At 48.4% G+C, this 22,479-nt stretch overlaps 2 protein-coding genes and 1 long non-coding RNA gene across 8 annotated transcripts in view; 1 reads left to right on the forward strand and 2 right to left on the reverse strand.

Annotated features, from left to right (window-relative positions):
- RECQL5 (RecQ like helicase 5) overlaps positions 1-1,022 on the reverse strand; it is a 29,615-nt gene extending 28,593 nt beyond the window's left edge. For 2 of the 3 annotated variants that reach the window (XM_040244538.1, XM_040244540.1), the window contains exons 1-2: positions 863-1,022; positions 213-350 (exon numbers count right to left, since the gene is read on the reverse strand). In XM_040244538.1, coding sequence (XP_040100472.1) covers positions 213-339 — 127 coding nt within the window. In that variant the 5' untranslated portion in view covers positions 340-350; positions 863-1,022. Of the gene's footprint in view, positions 1-212 lie in introns of all 3 variants that reach the window. The other variant, XM_040244539.1, reaches the window with a different exon arrangement.
- Positions 1,023-1,110: 88 nt separating this feature from the next.
- Positions 1,111-22,479, forward strand: part of LOC120866754 (SAP30 binding protein) — a 32,921-nt gene continuing 11,552 nt past the window's right edge. For 2 of the 4 annotated variants that reach the window (XM_040244609.1, XM_040244611.1), the window contains exons 1-4: positions 1,111-1,318; positions 2,528-2,637; positions 4,946-4,993; positions 21,546-21,588. In XM_040244609.1, the coding sequence (XP_040100543.1) occupies positions 1,213-1,318; positions 2,528-2,637; positions 4,946-4,993; positions 21,546-21,588 (307 nt within the window). In that variant the 5' untranslated portion in view covers positions 1,111-1,212. Of the gene's footprint in view, positions 1,356-2,527; positions 2,638-4,945; positions 4,994-16,722; positions 16,782-21,545; positions 21,589-22,479 lie in introns of those variants that run through there. The other 2 variants (XM_040244610.1, XM_040244612.1) reach the window with 2 other exon arrangements.
- On the reverse strand, positions 9,849-11,593 carry LOC120866792. Its single transcript, XR_005721741.1, has 2 exons — positions 11,148-11,593; positions 9,849-10,950 (listed from the first exon to the last, which is right to left on the reverse strand). It is a non-coding gene; the product is annotated as an uncharacterized LOC120866792 (long non-coding RNA).

A 22,479-nucleotide genomic window follows, 5' to 3' on the forward strand; every position in this document is an offset into this window, starting at 1 on the left:
GAAGGAAAGTGCTCTGCAGGGAATTCCCTGGTGGTCCAGTGACTAAGACTCTGTGCTCCTGATACAGGGGGGCTGGGTTCGATCCCTGGTCAGGGAACCCACGTGCCACAACTAAGACTATGCAGCCAAATAAATAAAAATAAATATTAAAAAAAAAAGGAAAGTGCTCTGCAGCAGCACAAATGTAAACACAGGTAGTTTGGTAATGTTACCTTTCACTACAGCCATGATCGCCCCCTCCTGCAAAGGCGTCTTAAAAGAGTCAAACCCAAAGACCTTTTTCAACATGCTCCGGACTCGACGCTCAGGGTCAAAAGGAGAGGAAGGGTGGGTACTCATCTTTACCAACAGTGGCCAAAGGTTAAGGCAAAGGTGATGATCATATGGTTGCAACTAGAAACCTCTGTTCTGCTTTTAAAAGACTAGTTATTTTATAATCTCTATGAGTATAAATTTGCTTTATTATACTCAAACAATGCACTATATTCAAGTAATATAGCTCCAGGTGAAGAGCCTGGAGCAATACATTCTTGAGTAATTAACATCTCTATTTTTATGCTCAGTGAAAATAAAATCTTCGAACTATTCCAGGCCACCGTACAGCGCAGAGCTAGAAATCAGATCACGAGAAGAAACACAAATGTCAGGAACAGTTTGGAGAAGATGGAATTTTTTTCCTAAGATCCACCCTCTACTCCATAAGCACTGCCACTGACAACCATTCTTCCTCCGGGACCTGACCCCTTCTTCCCATCACCCTCTCACCCACCCCCCGGAGGCCAGCTCTCCCCTTTACTCAGCCTCAGATCTGCTCATTTCTCCCTTCCCCAGCGAAAGCCTCCCTCTCTTAACCCCAAGATATCAGAGCCTGCCGTGGGCTCCGAGAAGCGAAGGGCTCTTGTCGGGCCGCTGATGCCCGCTGGCTCGGGAACTACTCGAAGACCCTCATACGCCTCAGGTAACTGAAAAGCCAAACTGCTGGGAAAGCAGTGTCAGGTAAATCCCACAGAAGCTTGTGTCCGTCGCGCAGTGATGACGTTATGCAAGCGTTGGCACGAGGGGCGGAGCCATGCGCCGAAAGAGCCGTTTTGATTGGTTCCCGGTCTGGAAGGGGCGCGGGGTCTCCTGGGATCCGGAAGAAGTCGCCGTTCTGCGCGGAAGTCGGCTCTTTGGAGTCATAGAAGTGAGCCACACCGGGGCTGTGGAGATAAGATGGCGGGGAAGAAGAATGTTCTGTCGTCTCTGGCAGTTTACGCGGAAGATTCAGAGCCTGAGTCTGACGGAGAGGCTGGAGTTGAAACGGCAGGCAGCGCGGCTGGTGAGGCCCGAGAAGGGAACCGGAAAGGGAGAATCAGGTTACTGCTCCCCTAGCCGGCGGGAGGGAAAGAGATGGTCTTTGTACCCCAAGTATCGGGCCCCGGAGCCCTAAAGGGCGCTCAGGATCCTGGGCTAGACCGAGCGTTATATGCTCTGTAGCACGAATGGACCGTCTCCTTCCCTGGATTCGATTATCCTTCCGTAATTTACTGAAAGTCTCCGTGCTGGGCATGGTGCTGGTCAGAAGGACGGACAAAGGGGAGAGAGGATCCAAGGCTACTGAACCACTACCTGTTTTCTCCGGGCTTGTTTGTGGGGAAGAGCGAATCTTTTAATTGATAATATGCCCTAGACATATCTTGGAGCTTTGTACCTCTGGTCTCCGCCGCGAGAGAGTCTTAATTCAGTAGATCTGGGGAAGGACCTGAGCATTTGTGATCCTTCCAAGGCTTCTTGGCGATTCCGTTACTTTGTGAGTTGTTTAAAGCCCATCAATATTTTGTTACCGTACCCACGTTGAGCATAACAGTAGTAAGAAGTGGGAACAGATTTATATGGGAGTGAAGAGAGGCAGCAAGTTACCCAACATATTTGAGCCTTGGTTTCCTCATCGGGAAGTGATGGAGGGGCTTGGACTGTTAGCTTCTCAGTGCAAGTGGTCTTGGCCTCTCTGGAAGTTCTCTGCTGGTAATTTGCATTGTTTGGTGGGGGTTGTTGTTTTTGTTTTAAACATAGAAAAATATTTTGTTTCTCAAATAGATATGATTGGGAACCTCTCAAGGCACCCCTGTTTTAAGGTCCAGTTCCTAGGGGAGGAGTCACAAAAATGAGGATGACAGAGTCCTCATCTTGTATGAGAAGACTAGTTCATTGGTGCCTATTATACCAAGTAGACATAGGCAGATCAAAAGAGAGGCTTAAACAACGCGATATAATAGTTCAGAGGAAAGTATGCTTCAGTTGGCATAGGTGGATTGGAAGCATTAAAAATGAAATTTAATATTACTTGGTTTTCTTTCCAGTTCTTTTAATGAATTCATACACTAAATTTTGTAGTTTTCCCCAAAATGGAATCTGGGCCAGTGGTCACTTAAATGAGATTCAGGTTTTCCTTGTCTCTTCAGAGATAGTCCTGGCCACTCAAATGACTCAAGTGTTTTTCTCCATTCTTTTCCCCAGTCATTCATCTTATTTTTCTCTTCTGTTTAAGAGGAGAAAGGCGGCTTGGTATCCGAAGCCTATGGAGAGGATGACTTCTCTCGCCTCGCGGGTGATGAAGATGGTTATGAAGAGGAGGAGGATGAGAACAGCAAACCGTCGGTAGGTAAATCTATTCCCAAATCCACAGCTGCTCAAAGCATCATTTCATTTGTCGGAAACTTTCTGACCTGTACCAACAGTGTTCCATTTCCCCCTCCCCTCCTTTTTTGGTGTGTTTAGTATCAGTTGAGAAAATTGGATTGGATATCTGTAGTTCTCTTTGAAAATCTAATTTTTTTCACCTGAACCATTTTGTATTAACCTTTGTATTGAAACTTGGAGGCAACAATAGTGGACAATTTTATTTAACCCACATATCAATAGGTGTTTTATGTTGGTTTTCCCTGCTTAGATAATTTATTCCATTTGAAACAGTGCATTCATCCCAACTGATGTATCATTTATATCTGCAGTCAATTCTGTTTGTAATCTCGGTTGGGGCTCATTCAGCTCTTTCAGTTTATTAAAAAGACTGGGAAGGACCGTTATTTGTGATTTGATATTTATTAAATCCTTTCTTGATGTTCTACTTGGCACTTTTTATCAGAGTGTTCTTGATCATCAGATCTTGCTTAAAGTTTAGTATGTGCTGACTAGCAAAGAAAAGAGAACTTGCATCTTAATTTAACCAGACTTTAGATACACTGTCACCTAAAATTTAAAAGTTTGGAGAACTTAAGTCTAGAGAAAAACAAGGATTCAGACTGGTGCTTAACACAGACTTACAAACTTGTATCTCAGTATAAAATCTGGCTGGTTAGCAACAGCTTTAATTAAAACACCTAATGAATTGGTGATGGACAGGGAAGCCTGGCGTCTGCTGTCCATGGGTCGCAAAGAGTCGGACATGACTGAGCGACTGAACTGAATGTTCTGTATTATTTGTTTGAAAATGTTATGCATTGCTACATAAACGTTAGAGTTAAAATGCTTTACAAATTAAACAAAAAATGCGTTTTGTATATTCTGTTCTTTTGGAAGATATTTTTATCCCTTGAGGTTTCCCCTCCCCCATTATTGCTGATAATTCAGAATTGACTAAAATTGTTTAGAAAAGCTTTGTAAGTTGTTCCATTTTCCTGACTGTTCTTAAGTGAGTACATACTGGCTTAACATCCAGTAACTATTTTCTTCAGCAAATTTGCATGATGTGTGTTTTTGAGGTGTTCTGCATTTACTTTGCATAGAATTTTCACCATATTTAAGCTTTATTTCACATTTTAGTAAAATCCTCGCATCCAGTCCCAATATAGACATTCTAAAATGTGCCTGTATTTAGCTGAGCTACATCTCTGATTATTTGGCCTGATGGGTTTCATTTGCAGCAGATTGTATTTAAAAGCTGTGGCTCTCTTGACACCTTGCAGAACAATTCAATCTCAAAACCATGAGGCTAGTTGAAGTCTCTCAGGTGGTGGTTATATTCACGTCTGGTGTGCTCTTTCATATGGGGAGGGGGGCATTTAGAGTGATTGAAAACCGCATTTTCAAATGAAACTTTCCATTGGATGTGAAATTACAGCTCCCGTGCATTGGGGTGTGCTCATGGTGGAACAGACATGGGAGACAGCTGCCTGACAGGGTAGCTGATCTTTGACCTTCATTGGGTTTCAGTGGAATGGTGGACTAGCTTGTGTGAGGCCAGGGCACGCATTGGAAAATGTCGTGCCCACATGGTGCTCCATGTCAGGCAGGCCATTTGCATAAGGAACAAGGCTGCCTAGAATGGGTTAGTTCTCCAAAAGCCTGGATGGAGGCGGGGTCCCCTCAGCTGGGTCCCAGGACAGTCCTGCCTTTCCCAGATCACTTGCCCTGGTCATTTGATGCCTGCCTTCCTACTGTTCATGCTGATGTGCAGATGTTGCTGGGTTGACGCGCTCGGGTATAGCGTTGGGGTGAAGGGTCACGGCACTCAGGGAGGTGAATGCTGTCACGGGAGCTCGGAGTCTGATGTCTTTGTGTACATGAAAGGCAAAGAAGGAAAAAAAGATTCCTGTACTTTGAAATCATGGGTATATCATTGGCAACTCCATGCCTGCTTTATCCTGTGGGGCCTGATCTTCTTTCCTCAAGTGTATTGCAACCTTTTTCCGTTTTTGTGTGTGTAGTCTTTAATCTCAGGCATTTTCATTGATATAGACTATGGCCCTGCTGGAGTAAGGACTTTGAGCGGCTGATGTTCTTTTTTTCCTACCCAGAACATCTCTTTTTCCCCTCCTCTTTCTCTGGAGCCTGGGTCATATGGTAGGGGAGGGATTCTTGGTGGGACGACCCAGGCTGGGTAAATTTGTTCCATACCCTAGTTGTGCATGTGAGAACCTCAGGCCCACTCCTTTAAGCTTAATCCTCTAAATTCTTTGTCTTGTAGGAAGATGACGATTCAGAGACTGAAAAACCTGAGGCTGATGACCCAAAGGTATTTGGTGTTGGCTGTGGTGGGGTGGCTGGATATGAACAAGGCATTTTTAACATCATGGCTTAGTTCATATGTCTGGTTCCAGATCTGTCCCACTAACATACCATGTAACCAGTGTGATTTGGGGGGGTGGGGGTAGGGATCAACCCAGCTTTAAGAGAACTGGAGACCACCCTGGATTGTCTTGAGGCAGCTTAATTTGCAGCCCCCTACCTGTTCTGTAAATCCAGGTGGGCTTTGTGGGGTCTGTGCCCCTGCAGGTGGGTTAGGTGTGGGAATGTTTTTAGAGTCAGGAAGCCACAAGGGCTGCCTCATGCCCTATGGGTTCTCTTTAGTTGTCCAGACGTGAAGAAGGGCCATAGAGGGCCAGACAAAATGAGACCTCTCCCAGCTACTGGGGATGTTGAGCCTAAGCCTTGTTTTTCCAAGCAAGTGCCCTTCCACCCTCCAGTAAACCATACAGAATGGTTTGTTTTGAAACAGCATGGTCATTTCTTATTTTTCATCCCAGTAGCAGCTGAGAGTAATTCACACCTCTTTGACCCCATTGTGATAAAGGTTAAGACACATACACACAGCCCGCCCCCATCCCCCATGTTAGGGAGCCCTTGGAAATCAACACAAAACCCAGCCATCAGGGTGACCCGACGCAGTTCTCGTGGAGGGTGAGCGTCGGAACCAGACTGAGCTCCACCAGCTCAGACGTCCTCTGGTCCCCAGTGGCCAGCAGAGGCCCCGGGGTGGGGGTGGGGCAGAAAGACCGAGTCCCCGTGGCATCTCCCAGGACTAGAGACGGTCCCCAGCATGCGTTTCCTGTGTTCCCTGTGCTTCGTCCTGCCCCAGCTTCCTCTTCTGCCTAAGCTGGCGTCACACTGTCTTCCAGGTCTTAGTCTCTGCCTCAAACCCTTTCCATCCCTCCCTCTTCAGGAATTTTTCTGTCACATTTAAGTTTTATTTCGGTCAGTATTTAACAGTACTTTTGCTTTTCAAACCATTAATTTTGCATATTTCTGCCTTAAGTATGTGGAGTTTCTAGTGTTAGGATGTGTCACTGGAGATGTCATTTATTCTGTTAGCAAATGAGTTGATGTCATAACTCTCTTTTCCACTAGATGGCCCTCCTTCCTACGTTGGCTCTCCTTCCTACGTTGGCTTTTTAAGATCTGCTTTTAATTTTTTACTATAGCACTTTTCAAAAGTTTTTTTTTTAGTTGGAGGATAATTTTTACAGTGTTGTGTTACTTTATGCTGTACAACAGTGTGAATCAGCTGTAAGTATACATATATTCCCTCCCTCTTGAACCTCCCACCCACCCGCCAATTTGGTTTCTTTACACAGTCAAAAGCAAGAATCCCAAAGAACTTCTGTTCATTTTGGTTTTATCTTTTGGTGTTTTAAATATATTTTTTTAAATTTTAAAATAACATACCTATTACATAATAACATAAGTAACATTTTTATGAGAAATTATCACCAAAAAAAAGAACAAAAAATGTTATTATTTTAGCATTTTACAAGTCTCCTTAATGTCTAATGTCTAGTTGAATAGGCAGCTATTAACAGGTTCTTATAGCTGCTTCTGTGTTCGGTCCGTTGCATTATGTTGTTTTGGTTGAAGAATTTGAGGAAACTCTGGCTTGATGCAGGCAGGTCATTGGAAAAGAGTATTTTCGTAGCCCTACAAGTCCTTGTGGGTGTACTCTGACGCTTCATCAAAACTCAGCAGATGGTAGTTTCCTGAAGGTTAGTTGCATCAGGAATGTGAATCCTTATCAATGAACTGTTCGTTCTCTGCTTCGTTAAAATCCTTGGGTCTCTCCCACTATAAATGCCTCTTTTTCTCCTGCTTGATAGCACATCATTAGACACTGGTGATTTGGACAGTGTCAGCTCACTGCATTATGTGGGTCCCCTAAATGTTGACACAGTTTGTTCTACGGTGTCAAAAAAAAAAAAAATGCTTATTTGTTAACAACATTACTGATCTCATCAGACAAGTCAGTAAATATCAGACAGCGATCATGCTCACAGTGGGAAGTAGGTATTTTCTCAGATTCTGGTCTTTGCTAGAGAATATGAATCTTATCGCCAGTAAATAACCATGAGAGAGAGACAGATTTAGTCTTTAAGAAAATGCCTGCCAACTACATAAGTCTGAATAACTAGTTTGTCAGTTACTTTTTCAAGCGGAAATGATGTTCCATGAAGAAAGCAGCTTGTTCAGCTTGTAACCCAGTCACACAAAATGTTAAAAAAAAAAAAAAAAAGAACTCAAGAGAGGTCAAGGATCAAGGTTAATCATTTTTACTGCTTCACCAGGGATATTCCTAAGTGAAATTGACTTTTTTTTTAAATCGAGAATTAACTATTGCTAACTCTGTGTTGCTGCCTCAGTTTATTCTAAAGGGACAACAAGTTACATTGTTACTTCTGTAAATGTAACAGTGAAAGTGAAGTTGCTCAGTCATGTCCCACTCTTTGCCACGCCATGGACTGTAGCCTACCAGGCGCCTCCATCCAGGGGATTTTCCAGGCAAGAATACTGGAGTGGGTTGCCATTTCCTTCTCCAGGAGATCTTCCTGACCCAAGGATTGAACCCGGGTCTCTTTCATTGTAGGCAGACACTTTACCATCTGAGCCACCAGGGAAGTCCTGTAACAGTGAAAAGGGCAAATAAATATCTTACTCAGTGTTATACAAAGTGGACCCGCAGGGGTCCACAGATCAACTTTGAGAACCACTGTTCTTCAAAACCAAAAATCTTCGGTGGGTAATGTTAGTTAACTGATAGCTGCTTTCATTGCCCTCTGCATGTCCATTGGCTGCTAGCCTCATGGGGGTCTTGAGCCATGTTGAGGGTAGCAGAGCATCCCAAGGATGATAAACCTGCATCATCAAATCTGCCTTGTTTGTTTCATGAAGATTAACAAAATGTAACAGACACTTAGCTTTCAGTAGTTAGTTGTGATGACCAGCGCCCCCTTGGCTCGCTTCCCAGGCCAGCCACACGTGTCACTGGGCTTGTTTTGGGATTTTGGAAGCCGCATTTTAAACTGGAGTGTGCTCTCTCTGAGGAGAGCAGAGGTGAGGGGATATAAAATGACGTCAGGTGGAGAAAGTTAAGGAGCTGGGAGAGGGAAGACCAGGGCATCGCTGGAAGTTCTGTCTGTTTGAAGGTCTGATGAGGGCATGGCAGTGGCAGCCCCATTCGGAACTCAAGGAATGCAGAGAATTTCAGGGAAGATGTTTGCCTTCACATAACGAAGTCAAGTGGGCCTTAGGAAGCATCACTTGCGAACAAAGCTAGTGGAGGTGATGGAATTCCAGTTGGGCTATTTCAAATCCTAAAAGATGATGCTGTGAAGGTACTGCACTCAATGTGCCAGCAAATTTGGAAAACTCAGCGGTGGCCACAGGACTGGAAAAGGTCAGTTTTCATTCCAATCCCAAAGAATGCTCAAACTACTGCACAATTGCACTCATCTCACACGTTAGTAATGATCAAAATTCTCCAAGCCAGGCTTCAACAATATGTGAACCATGAACTTTCAGATGTTCAAGCTGGATTTAGAAAAGGCAGAGGAACAGAGATCAAATTGCCAACATCCATTGGATCATCGAAAAAACAAGAGTTCCAGAAAAACATCTGCTTTATTGACTGTGCCAAAGCCTTTGACTGTGTGGATCACCATAAACTGTGGAAAATTCTTAAAGAGATGGGAATACCAGACCACCTGACCTGCCTTTTGAGAAATCTGTATGCAGGTCAGGAAGCAACACTTAAAACTGGACATGGAACAGCAGACTGGTTCCAAATCGGGAAAGGAGTACGTCAAGGCTGTATATTGTCACCCTGCGTATTTAACTTATATGCAGAGTACATCATGAGAAACGCTGTACTGAATGAAGCACAAGCTGGATTTAAGATTGCTGGGAGAAATAGCAATAATCTCAGATATGCAGATGACTCCACCCTTATGCCAGAAAGCGAAGAACTAAAGAGCCTCTTGATGAAGAGGAGAGTGAAAAGTTTGGCTTAAAACTCAACATTCAGAAAACTAAGATCGTGGCATCTGGCCCATTACTTGATGGGGAAACAGTGACAGACTTTATTTTGGGGGGCTCCAAAATCACTGCAGATGGTGACTGCAGCCATGAAATTAAAAGACACTTGCTCCTTGGAAGAAAAGTCATGATCAACCTAGACAGCATATTAAAAAGCAGAGACATTACTTTGTCGACAGAGGTTCATCTAGTCAAAGCTATGGTTTTTCCAGTAGTCATGTATGGATGTGAGAGTTGGACCATAAAGAAAGCTGAGCGCCGAAGCATTGATGCTTTTAAACTGTGGTCCTGGAGAAGACTCTTTGAGAGTTCCTTGGACTAGAGAGAGATCCAACACTTCATCCTAAAGGTAATCAGTCCTGAATATTTATTGGAAGGACTGATGCTGAAGCTGATGCAAAGAACTCACTCATTTGAAGACCCTGATGCTGGGAAAGATTGAAGGCGGGAGGAGAAGGGGATGACAGAGGATGAGATGGTTGGATGGCATCACTGACTCAATGGACATGAATTTGAGTAAACTCCTGGAGTTAGAGATGAACAAGGAAGCCTGGCATGCTGCAGTCCATGGGGTCGCAAAGAGTCAGACACGACTGAGCGACTGAACTGAATAAAGAACCACCCATCTTCTCAGGCCAAAAGTGGGTCAAGCTGCTTCAGGAGGTAGTGAACTCTATTTCTGGGCCTTTTATAAAACCACTAGCCACCAGTGTCCTAAAAGAAATGTGAGGGTTGGAGTTGGAGTAAACCCCCAAGGTGCTTCTTTGGAAAGGACTTGGCATCGTGGATAAGCAAAGTTGTGTATTTTCTAACTTTATTATCTGTTGACTTTGGGGAGTACAAAAGTAGAATACGGAGACTGGAAACAGCCCTCATTTTTATCCCGCTGATGTTTGGGGTTACCTGTGAGTGCTGCTGCTTCTAAGTCGATTCAGTCGTGTCCGACTCTGCGACCCCATAGACGGCAGCCCGCCAGGCTCCCCCATCCCTGGCATTCTCCAGGCAAGAACACTGGAGTGGGTTGCCATTTCCTTCTCCAGTGCATGAAAGTGAAAAGTGAAAGTGAAGTCGCTCAGTCTTACGGACCCCATGGACTGCAGCCCACCAGGCTCCTCCTTCCATGGGACTTTCCAGGCAAGAGTACTGGAGTGGGGTGCCATTGCCTTCTCTGACCTATGAGTTCAGAGTCCCATATTTGGGAGTTTGAGGAAGAAATGAGACTCTCCAGGCCCCACTGCCCCCACCCCCCTACTCCCCCAACAGAGGGAGCATGTGTTCCTGATCCATCAGCCCAGGGTGGCAGGGATCGGGCCCTGGGGTTGGCCCTAAACCAGAGAAGAGGGGCTTGGAGGTGGCAGAGTGTCCCGCAGGAAGCAGGATGCCGGGCACTTAAGTTCCATCAGATCTTGTTCTCACCTCGCCTCAGCAAGCAGCTAGACTCAGGTGTTCTGGTTACTGAACAGAAGGTGGCGCTGCTGTCCTAGACAGAGGCAGACTGGGCGGGGCAGCCCTCTGGCTCCTCACCGCAGGGGTGGGCCCCCCGAAGCTCTAGTGCTTCCTCCATCTGTTTGCCCTTGGCCCACGAGTTTCCCTTTCGCCACCCTCCTTTGTCCTTGTTTTACCTTGGTTGCCCTGGAACTTTTCCCCTTGTTTATTTTTTCCCCACTCCCACTGTTCCTGTAGATAAAGGTATTTCCACTCAACCCACTGTCCCTGACACGCTCTTTCTTCGTCTGCAAACGAAACATGGGCACTGATGAGCTGGCACAGGTGAGCTGGAGCAGCCTGTGGGCAACTCACTGGGAGGCCCAGCCTCCCATTGCAGGGCGAGGCGCGCTGGTCCAGGCTTTGACCCGGGGAAGGAATCCTCCAAGCCCAAGGAGCAAACATCTGTCAAAACAAAATAGTGTTTCTGGGTCAAGAAGGTGACATTGGGTGGGGAAAAAATTTGTTCCAGCGTTTTTTAAAAGGCGTGAACAACCCCAGTTCAAAGAAAGCATTTCAATAATCCTTTAAACCCCAAAAGTAGTACAAAAGTGGGGAATTCACAACCCAGAGCCAGTCGAGTGGGTTTGGAGTCGGAAGACCTGGGTTGAGCGCTGGTGTGGCTTCCGTCCAGTTGTGGGCCAACAGGCAAACTTCAACCACTCTGGGCACGTCTGAAGTCAGGGCTGTGATACCAGGCAGTGGTGGCAGCGATAGGGGAGAATGTGTAGGGATGTCTTCTTTCTCAGCCTAAGATAGAGTTTTGAGCAATGCTCAGCAGTCTGATTCTACGTCCCCATCCTGGAGGTCAGAAGTTACTATAGTTTCTCAGTTCACAGCATCCTTGGTGTCACGGGAATTTTTCACAGAACTCCTAGGCCAAAAGAAATAACAGTTCTGTTCAGTAAGTAATGTTCTCCAAACAGCATCAGTGTCCTCGTGATTTAGTGTGTTACTGTTCGGCTGCTAACTCTTGACTGTAGACCTCTAGGCTCCTCTGTCCATGGGATTTCCCAGGCAAGGATACTGGAGTGGGTTGCTGTTTCTGTCTCCAGGAAATCTTCCTGACCCAGGAGTTGAACCTGTGTCTCCTGCACTGGCAGTCAGGTTCTCTACCACGGAGCCACCTGGAAAGCCCCACAGTTTAGTGTAGCCTCATTCGAAAAACAACCCATAAATTAGTGTGGTATCAGACAAGATGTCGAGTAATTGCTGTTTCCTTTGAAATTTGTAAATTTCATGGCCACTTCCTGGGGTGCCTTGATGGACAGTTTGGCAGTGTGGCACTGCTGCATTGGTGGATACTCATAGAGTTTCAGAGCAGTGGGGCTTGGTGGAGGCCTGGCTCAGCAGGGTGAGTGGGCTTCTGCCTTCAGTGGCTGCATGTGCACACCTGAACTCCCTCAAGAACCAGCGTCCTGGTCACCAGGTGTTATTAATTGACCTGGAATTGAGATGAAGGATTTGCCTAGGGCAGAACTGACTCAATAACTTGTACTCTTCCTGTCCTCTCCAGCCGCTTCTCCCCAGCCCGGCATTATTAATGATCTTTGAAAATGTCAGAATCAAAGGCCTGGAGACTGAAAGCAGCCCACAGAGCTTGTTTCCCAGGAGTTTGTTGTTGACAGCCATTCTAGGAAAAACTTCAGAAGCCTGCCAGCATTCTCTTAGTGACCACGCAAGGAAAGAGGCGCCAGCTTCCGCAGGATCTGTGCGGAGCAAAATGCTTTCCTCCCTGGGCTTTGGGTCTGTTGGCTGTACCTCCAGGGCTCTGGAATCAGAAAGGGAGATGCCAGACTTTGCATGAACAAGCAGCATAGGGTTCTAGTCATCCTGAAGGATACTTCAGAGACAGGCTGTGGGGGTGGCAGAGGAACCAGAGGCTCTTTGCAGCCAGCAGAGATGGGCCATTGTGTGCCTTTGCTTGGTGAGCTTCTGGGGAAGCCTCCCTTGTGGATTGTTCTACTGAGAATTCTTTTTCAGGATGGGAGAGCAAAGGTTATCTTGTTAGAGTTTAAATGTGGGCCTCTTAGAGGTCTTTGACATGGAAAGGGTCATATGGCACTTTTTCTGGTGGTTATCTTGTCAGGGTTTTGTTTTTGTGCATATCTTGTTGTCAGACTATCATAATAGCAAGACTGAATATTTAATGAAAAAAAAAGTCACCTAATACCATGATCCTAACAGTGTAGCCATTTTCATTCTTCCATCTTTTTAGGTTTGCCTGTGTAATAGGGTAACTATTTTGTATCCAGTTTTGTTCTCATTTGTGTTATAAACATCTTCAGTATTGCAGTAGTCTGGGTAATTCTATAATGTTGTTTTAGTCTGACTCTTAATGTTGTTTTAGTCTGACTCTTAATGTTGTTTTAGTCTGACTCTTTTGCGCCCATCAGGCTCCTCTCTCCATGGGATTTTTCAGGCAAGAATACTGGAGTGGGTTGCCATTTCCTTCTCCAGGAAATCTTCCCGACCAGGGATCGAACCTGTGTCTTCTGCATTGGCAGGTGGATTTTTTTACCTCTGAGCCACCGGGGAAACCTAATTCTATAATAGCATGACATAAATGAAAAATTACACCTGAGAATTACAGGTGGGTTTTATATCTCAATAGAACTGCTTTAGGAAAGATTGTTTTTCTAATTTTCTAAATACCTTCAACAAATGGAAAATGATGACGAGGTTGAGATTCACCAACGTTTGTTCTAGTAGTAATGCCAGTCAGTAGCAACACATTTTTTCACACCAATTCCCTTAGTCCTTCTCATATATTCAGCTAAGATAAAATCCAGAAATGGCACATCAGAATAGCAAAATATGAAAGTATTTTTGTAGTTATTGACTAAAGTGTTGTATAGGCAATATCTTTTCAGTGAGAGTCCCTGACGGACAGGAAATGTGCCGTGCTCTTCACACAAGTCACAAGAAATAATTCATTCTTTAAAATGTAAGTTCTCGTTGGAAGTCCGCGGGATTGTTCGCCCAGTAAGGGAGGCTGGCTCAGTAGGATTCAGGATTTAGTAGCATTTCTTCTGTAAGCCCCCAGGAAATCTCTAGGCTAAGGACGGGGTGGCAGCACCCAGTGTATAGGTGATTAAGTCCTCAGGACCTGCCCTTCCGTTCACGTAAACTCAGACATTACTCACTGGGGCACCATGAATTCTTGAGCTGTTTCCCCTGATCACTATAGTTAAAAGATAATAGATCTGGCCGTCTTCTCCTTAAGTGGAGGGTGTAACACCTGCCTGCCTGTGACCTGCTGTGGAGTCATTCCTGGAGAGGAATTTCACCTCCTGGCTCTTCAATGTTAGGTGGCCCAGATAGTAAAGAATCTTGCCTGCACTGCAGGAGGAGACCCAAGTTCAGTCCCTGGGTCAGGAAGATCCCCTGGAGAAGGGAATGGCTACCCACTCCAGTATTCTTGCCTGGAGAATTCCATGGACAGAGCAGCCTGGCTATCTCTAATTCATGGGGTCACAAATAGTCGGACGTAACTGAGCAACTAACACTTTCACTTTTTCCAATGGTTGAACCAAGGGTTTCATAGAAATTGTGGCTATTCACAGCCTCCTAGTCTCAAGGGAGGAGGCAAGAAGTTGGGAAAATGGTATTTCTAGGCTTTGCAGTCAGGCTGGGGTTTGAATTCCAACGTTTACATTTACAGGCAAGAAACTACTTCATTGTAGCTTGCCTCAGTTTGCTCCTCTGTGAAATGGAAATAATAGTTTGCCTCACGGTGGTGTTATGAGACTTGATTGGATGTATGTTAATGTTTGGTGAGTTCTGTCTAGGATATGGGAGGAGGAGGTATGCTTGGTCCCTCCATCTTGGTTTTCATTTCCTGCCTGCCCTGGTGTTGTGGCTTCCAGACCCATGATCCTTTTAAGTACTGATTAGGGAAAAAAAAAGTATGACTCACCTAAGCGCAGAGAAGGAAATGGCCCTTGACCATTCCCGGCTTGTGAGCCATCCGGTCTTGTCTTCTGGCTGTTGTGTTTGGCCTTTGAACTGTTGAAAATACCCAGGCCTATTTACCACGAGCATTGCCTTGCTCTCACCACAGTGAGTGGCCATTTGGCCTTCTTTTGGGCTGCTCTTGAACAAGGCAGAGGTGGTCTTCACAGAGTAAGTGACAGAATTCGCACACCAGGGAGAACCCACCCACCCCTGGCTAGGGTCTGCAAGTCCATCTGGGTGATGATCTGATCTGAGCAGCAGACAGAAGGACAGAGGCAGGGCAAGCTGTGCAAATAGTTTTCTTGTCCAGATTGAAAGAAATTCAAGGTAGGTCCTTTGTCTCGCCGCCTTCAGAAGGCAGCTTGGCTACATGTGTAGCTGAAACACCGCTGGGAGAAACGTTGCGGTTGCTGGGAGTTGTGATCTCCTGCAAAGGGAAGAAGGACCACTACTGTCCCTCTCACCCCCTCATCCTGGCAGCCCCGCTCAGCTGAAGTGGAGACTCCCAGGAGCCCCACCCTGCCCCTGCGCAGTTCTGCATCCAAGAAGGAGCCGCTGCATGCCCGGTCCACCCGCCCATCAGCTGAGCAGGCCCCAGCAGACTTCCTTCCCTTTGGGGCCACATGCCACAGATTTCTAACCAAGGTGTGGCTGGGTGCCTCCTTCCCCAGTGAGGACTTAGCTTTTCGAAATTTATGTTGTAGAAGGGAAGCTGCCTGTCTTTAGGGATCCGGCACTTCTCACCTCTGTTTCTTGCTTCAGTCCATGTCCCTTGAGATGCTACTGTAGGATTCCTGGGTTTGACAGGATTTTACTCATTTGTATTAAAATTGGGCTTCCTAGGTGGTTCAGTGGTAAAGAATCCCCCCTCTGCATCTTCAAGTGTCTGGAATCAGATCTGTGGTTACGTTTGAAATAGTCAGCATAGTCTCCCCTTGGGAGGTGGCTCCAGCCAGAGCGTGCCTTCACATGAAGTCTGGGTGGTTCCACGTGGCAGAGCCTCAGCACCATGCGGAGCCATGGGGACATTACCAAAGCCAGGATTTCAGAGAGACTGTTCCTCTCCCCTCCCTGCCTTTGCTTCCATCTCCAAGGCCAGCCCTGGAGCTGGCTTAGTTTGTCTTGGCAGATGCCTGTTTAACCCTTTCCTGTAAAAACCTCTCTGCTTGTGGAGCTGAGCCTTCCCAGCAGTGAGCTGGGAGTGAAGGCAAGTCCATTGAATCTGAAATGGCCCCACTAGCTTCCGCCTATTTTTCTGATAAGTTGAGTGTTTCCATCCGCAGGCAGGCAGCCTGCCGTGGCAGTGGCCCAATCCTAACCATCAGGATACGACTGAAGGAAATGTGCTGGTGATGGGCTTTCTCCTGGGCTCTCCTGGGTGTGTAGGTAAAGCAACCCCTGCCGGGGGTCTGCGCCTCAGGGGGCTGCCCCCCCTCGGCGCTGGGTTCAGTGACAGCCACTGAGTCTTGGGGTTCCTGCCTCTCGGTCCGTGCCCCCAACACTGTCAGACCACGATGATTTTATTCTGGAGCTTGGAGCCATTTGGAATGGCTGCTTTCTGGGCATCCTGAAGTGACTCAGGTGTCACAGAAAACCTCGTTTGTCCATCAGCTTGAAGTCTTCAGGCAGCCTTCTTGGGGTTTCCTTGGCTCTTGAAACAGCAGGATTGTCTGCCCACAAGTTCACGAGGCTGTCATGAGAACTAAATGAGATCTTTCACTGAAGTGCTTAGCATGATACCTAACATTATTCTCCAAGACTGAGTTTTGTTCGAATCACGTGCCTAGTGTTTGGCCCATTGCCTGGTACGTAATAAATGCTTGATAAGTTATTTGTGGAATAAATAGATGAATTAACTTTACAATACTTTTTTTTTTTTGCCTTCAGATCAGAAGCAACAAGGTAGACTTAAGGTGTTTTAAATTCAGTATTGGTGCGTGCCCCCGCCACACACACACCTTTCCGCCTATCCCGTTATCAACCTTTATTGCAATTCTGCTCCTTTAGTTCCTCTGCTGCCTTTCTTTCTGATGTTGAGTCCACACATTGAAACTACCTGTGGACTTTAACAGGTTTGGAGTCTGGGGGTTCAAGCATTGCAAGTGATGTTTGCTTTGAAACCCTAAACTGGACTGAAGAAAAACTGACCACTGGCTGGTTAGGCTTGGGTGGCGGCGGGGAGGAGGGGAGGGTGTGTGGTGGGGTGTGTGTGTGTGATCAGTGTTTGAGCACCTGTTGTGGGCAGGGCACTGACTGTTGCAGGTGCTGGGAACACAATGGTAAATAAGACAGAACACGGAACTGGGCAGGTGTTCTCTCATTGGCCAGATGGGGGTGGGGTGGAGGCCTGCTTCCTTGAGTGGAGGTCTGAAGTCTAAAGGGGGCTTCCTAGGCCGGAGTGGGGGACGGGATGATCCAGGGAGCTGCCTTGCCCGGAGCCTGGTGCAGGGGAGGAGGCCGACATGGCCAGCAGAGCGTGCCCGGGGCCTCAGGCCACAGTGAGGGTTCTTTTTAAGTGGGATCTCTGCTCATGGAGTGCGACGTCACCAGGGCTTTGTAACTGCTCAGGAGCCCCAGGTCTGAGAGGACAGAAGATTTGGGAGGCTTTGTTTCTCTGATCTGCCTCCCCAGCTGCCCCCTACTTTTAAGATGCAGCATTTCATCATCGGCCAGAAAACCTAGTCTGGAACATTCTTTCCCCTGGAGTGGGGCACGGCTGTCCTTTGCCCTCTGCTCAGAGGGTTTTCTCTGTGCCTAGTGCTCCCGAACATGGGGAGAAGAGGCAGAGTTTAGATTTGGCGGAATCTAGCTGCCAGCTTGCCTTGTCTCAGGTTGGACCCCAGAGCTTCGAGTGCACTTTGTGGGGCTGGCTCTCAGAAGGGTTCATGAAGTGTTGGCTGTAAACAAACCTCCATCCTTGCCACCAGGAGCTGCCGCTCCTCTGCTGAGTAAACCCTCCAGCTCCCGTGGCCACTTGTCCTGCGTCATGGAGCCATATTGTTTTCACTTTCTTCCTCTGCTCTGGTCACGGTTTTGCTGGTGGCTGGAGTTTTACATTCTCTGCAGGGGGAACCACATCTCAGATTCCGTAATTCCTAAAAATGCAGCCCCTGCCACAGGGCTGTTAGATTCTTCCAAGTCTCAGACACGATTAACTGCAAAACCAAAATTGTGAGGTTCAGATCACAGCCCTCCCGGGAAGGCCCCAGCCCACGGCAGCCACCTCACACCCTGGTCGGAGGGACTTAAGCCCTGGGAGAGTAGGGGTGCAGATGGTCTGAAGAGAGGCGTCAGGGTTCTCCTTCCTCCTCTCTCACTTGGCTCCGCGGGACGATGCGGATTTCGTTCTGCTTTGTTTTTCCTGTGTCTTAACAGGACTTGAACTGGAGAGCAGAAACCAGGTTCGCCTGCCGCCCGCGCCCCCCCCCCCCCCGGGAGCGGCTGTGTGCAGTGCTCTCCCGGGCAGGACGCCCTGTCTCCACCTTCCTGAGGAACCGGGTGAAACGCCCCCCGGGGTGTCTGAGGGGACGTGTGCTGTCACGCCAGGTCTGTCCAGGTCTCCGAGACTCATGCCTCCCGGCTGATGCAGACAGTCATCTGTCTGATAACTGGATCTCCAGGCTGAGTTCATTTCTGTGGCCAACGGAATATCCACCTGGAGGCCAGGGAGGGTGGATTCGTGCAAGTCAAGGCAGGTGCCTGTGAGCCTTCTGAAACCCTGCTTTGAGGGAAGGAAAGGAACAGTAGGTTTTTGTTGCTTTTTGCTTGTGTCCTCTCCTGCTCCCCTCCTGCCTCTTTAAGGATATACCAAGTCTCTCGCTAGCAGGTTTTGTCAAACCGGTTTCTTGAACTGCTGGCAGTTTAATGTGTGAACCTTCCTTCAATCTCCTAAGGAGATGGCCCTTTTAAATACTTCATCAGTTGTGTTTTCCAACACCGTGGCTGGCTTCCAAGATAACTATCCTGCACTTTGTTCATTTTTGTGCTGAATTCCTGGTATCTGAGGCATGACTGTCCCTATGGGTCTTTGTGTTGAATGTGGAGCCCCGTTCTCACCCCTAAAGCAGCTTTCATTGGATGAAAGTTGCCTCGATGGACAGTTGAGCATAAGTGGTTCTAAAAAGCATCTCTGGGGTATTTGACACCTGTTCTCAGTGGTCTCACCAGACGCCCTGATTCTCCTTCCTTGCTGGACTTTCTTCAGCATCCCCTAATGTCCTGCAGCCAACTCCATTCCGAGAACATGTGTTGCCATGGCTCCAGGTCCTTGTGGGGTGTAGTACAGCCCCTCTCAGGCTCACGTTGGGGCAGCGGGGGGTCAGGCTCCTTTCGGATCTGGAGGCGCTTGGGTCGTCGGCTTTCTTCTTCAGGGGTACCTTGGTACCAAACCAAATGCCCAGGAGCTCAGCAAACCCACAGCCCTCTTGTCCACGTCAGAGGGCAGAGGAATTCCCTGCTGAAGCGTAACAAAGTGTGGCCACCAGGAGGCACAGAGTCCCATTGTTGGATTTTCCAGGGCTTTAGGAATCACACAGGCGCCTGTGACGCAAGTTGGGGATCTCAACAAGCAGAGATTCCAAAGCCTTGCCGTAGTTTGTGGCTCCCAGCCTGCGGAGGCTCAGTTAGGTGTTTGGCTTTTAGGGTTGTCTCAAGGCAGGAGAATCTTTGCTTTCAGTTGGGTCCATGTGCTTGCAGATATGTGGAGCTGGATTCCAGCTGGGAGGGGGCAAGGGTGCAGAACTTCTTTCTGGGGGTGCTGGTTTGGAATTAAATAAGAGGCCATAGTTTCATGGGACTTGAAGTGCACGCTGTGAGAGTAGAAAAACAGAGACTAGCTGTCATATTGAAACCAACTACCAGGTTAATTTGGGGAGGGGAGCATGTATAGAAAGATAAATCTGGGAGAAAATGAGGAGCCAGGTCAAAAAAGGAAAGCCTGAAAGTAGTAGAAAAAAGACTTCCTGTGTGTGATTTTGCCCCATCATCTCTTTTTCTCCCCAGGATGTGACTAAATAAAGCTCAGCTAGGCCAGCCCAGGCCCTTGTGAAATGCAGGAATACCCGCCTCTGCCCACCCACTCCACCTCCCATCACCGGGCAAAGGCAGGCCCAGGAACCTCACACCTTTTAATCTTACGAGGAGCTTGTGGTGTGAACCGGTCCTTTCTCCTTTGAAGAGACTCCTCACTTGTTTGGTGACTAACTTCCTGTGCCCCCGGAGCAGGCAGCAGAATTCCCACGTGGCTGGCTTGCCTACTTCCTTGCTGCTCTGCATTTTGGCCTCCAAAGGGCCCAGGGCAGCGCTTTGGGAAAGAGCCCTGGGAGGCCTTTGAAGGGTTAATGCATCAGGCCTGTGGGACCAGCCAGATGGCCCCAGAGGGGAGGTAGGATGTGTCCAAGTGATGTTTTCCCCAGTGAGCACCCGGACAGCTGTCCCCTGGAGGGAGAATTAAGGACCTTTTACAGCCCAATGTGCCACACTCTTTAGCATGGGTTCCCCCAGAGTCACAGCTACAAAGGGATCGTTGTGGGGCCCGCCGAGACCCGCTTTCTGTGGAGCAGCTGACTGATGACCAACCTGAATTTGGCGCGGCAGCCCTCTGGGGCTGCCTCCACTTTGCCCACCTGATTGGCAGGGGGCGGGTGAATGGGGGCGATCGTTGCTAAGCAGCCTGGCCTGGACGTTATGCCCGTCCAGGTCGAATGAATAGCTGCAGTGTTGCAAAGAATGAGGGGGTTTTGGCCTATCCAGGGACTTTTTGGAGAAGGGGGTTAAGAACTGCTATTCTGGTCTTAGAGCCTGGGGGGTGGGGGGTTGGTGGCCTCCTGTGCCTGTCTTCTGAGACATCACCTTGGTGTCAAGTTGTATCGTGTGGGTGGCATACACGGCACTGCCCAGCCCCCTCCATGTGCCCACCGGGTCCACGATTATTACTGTCTTATCTCCTCCCTCACTGACCAAAGGGAGGGGACACAAGATCCAGCCTCGTGAGCACAGCTTCTGCCATTACGGTCATTACCATGTCATGGCACCTGAGACCCCAACCTGTGTTGAGGGGCTCGGTTTCTCCAGAAATGGGGAGAAAAGGTATGTTTTTACCATTGTGCGTTTGGGGCAGCAGAAGCAAGGAAAGTAGGTGCCTAGCCATGTGACCGTGGCCAGAACTGGATTTTCCTGACTACGACACATGGCACATGGGGGTCTTAGTTCCCCAACCAGGGATTGAACCCGTGCGCACTACATTGGAACGACTGGATGAGCAGGGGGGCCTTTACTTTGAGCAGTGAGATCCGGAGTGGTCTGATGAGAAACCTTTGCCCCTAGGGCTCTGTATACCTCCAGAACAGAGGACACAGCGTGGAAGTGGGTGCTGGGGGCAGGGGCTTGCATGAAGGGTCAGAGAGAGCTTTTTTTGGAGAGACTGAGCTAGTATAAAGAGAACCAGCAGGTGAGCTGGGAGACAGAGCCAGGTGCCTTGAGCTGGGCTGTCTTGAGGGCGGTGTGTGAAGGTCTGCTGCCTGCCTGCCCCCAGTTCTGTGAACTGCCCCCTTGTGATAAAGCCTCCCTTTTTTGCTGAAGCTGAAAGTGAGAAAAATCTCTTGGGAGGTGATAGTGTCTTGCGTTTTGGTCTTGAGATTCTCTAGCCACCTCTTGTTTCCTGGGCGCCGGGCGGAGGTGCTGTGTTCCGGTGTGGCTGGCCAGGCCTGGGGGAGCCCTGGGCAGGGTGCAGGTTTGCAGGTGATGGCTGGCTGGCTGCTGGTTGCTCTCCTTGGCATTAGGGGTGCTGGTCACTGCTTTAGGCCGTGGAGGAGAGACTGAAGCAGGTGGCTGGAGCATCCCAGCTGCTCTGATGAAGGAAGAAGGGATATTTGGAGGTTCAGGGGTCTCAGGACCCCCAAAGTGTCGGCTCGCTCTCCAGGTTCCTTGCAATGCTTCCACCTTTTCTCCTTCCTAAAAAAATTCTGAGTGGTGTCAATAAGGAGAGTGACTCTGGGTCGGGAGCCCCACACTTACTCCTTGTGTTTTTCTTTTTTCTCTTGCAGGATAACCCAGAAGTAGAAAAGCGAGATCCCCAGGAATTAGTTGGTGAGTACCCTGGGGTGGAAGGTGCCAGGGGCAGGTCTCTGAGCCTCACCCAGAGCCAGCTGGCTTCCAGCCACGCAGGTGGCTTCTCTCTGCTTCTGCCGAGGCAGCAGCTCAGCTGCGAGCCTGTCTCTGGACTCTGACTCTCAGGGCCTTTGGCATTTCCTAAGATGTCTGGGCGAGACACCCAGGGAACAGTTCTTTGAAAACCGTATTTATGGTGCATTTCACGGAGCTTTGGTCAGTTGCCAGTGTCGTCAAGAGGGACTCGGGCCCCCTCTAGCTGGGAGCTTGTTCTTGTGCTCTGCGCCTGGCCTCCGGCCTTGGACCCCCCGAGCCTCTCCGCTGGCTTATTCACGGGCTCAGGGCGCAAGCATGTGGCCTCTGCTGGCATGCTGCTCTGTCCCCGGGAGGGAGCATGCCTCCCAGCCCTGGAGCCTGGGGCCCTTTGTGTAACTGGCCAGGGCAGTTATGGTTCTGGAACATGGCCCACGTGTCATCCCAGCCCCAGTTCGCCCAGCCTCTGCAGCCTTTCAGAAGGTGTCTCAACTCCTTTCATTTCTGCCATGGACTTTGTCAAGGCTCCCCCGAGGCCTGGCCCAGCCTCACATTTTGGGGGGTTGGCCCTCCCCCTCCGTGGCGAGACTGCCCGTCTCTTCCCGCCTGCTCCATTAATCCTCACAAAGCGGAGTACCTGCTCCCCTCTCTCAGATGGCGCCTTTGTGGCTCACTCGCCCTGCCCGGGGGAGCCCCAGGCTGGAAATGCTGTATCCGGCAGCCCCTCCGACCTGTCCTTTTTCTGGACAAGATGCCTTCAGCAGGGATGGCAGGTGGGGACCCATTCTGGTTATCATGACTGAAAGAACTGAACGTCATTCGTTATGTTTGTCTCCT

Source organism: Oryx dammah, unplaced genomic scaffold (assembly GCF_014754425.2).
Source record: "Oryx dammah isolate SB20612 unplaced genomic scaffold, SCBI_Odam_1.1 HiC_scaffold_8, whole genome shotgun sequence".
Classification (NCBI taxonomy): domain Eukaryota; kingdom Metazoa; phylum Chordata; class Mammalia; order Artiodactyla; family Bovidae; genus Oryx; species Oryx dammah.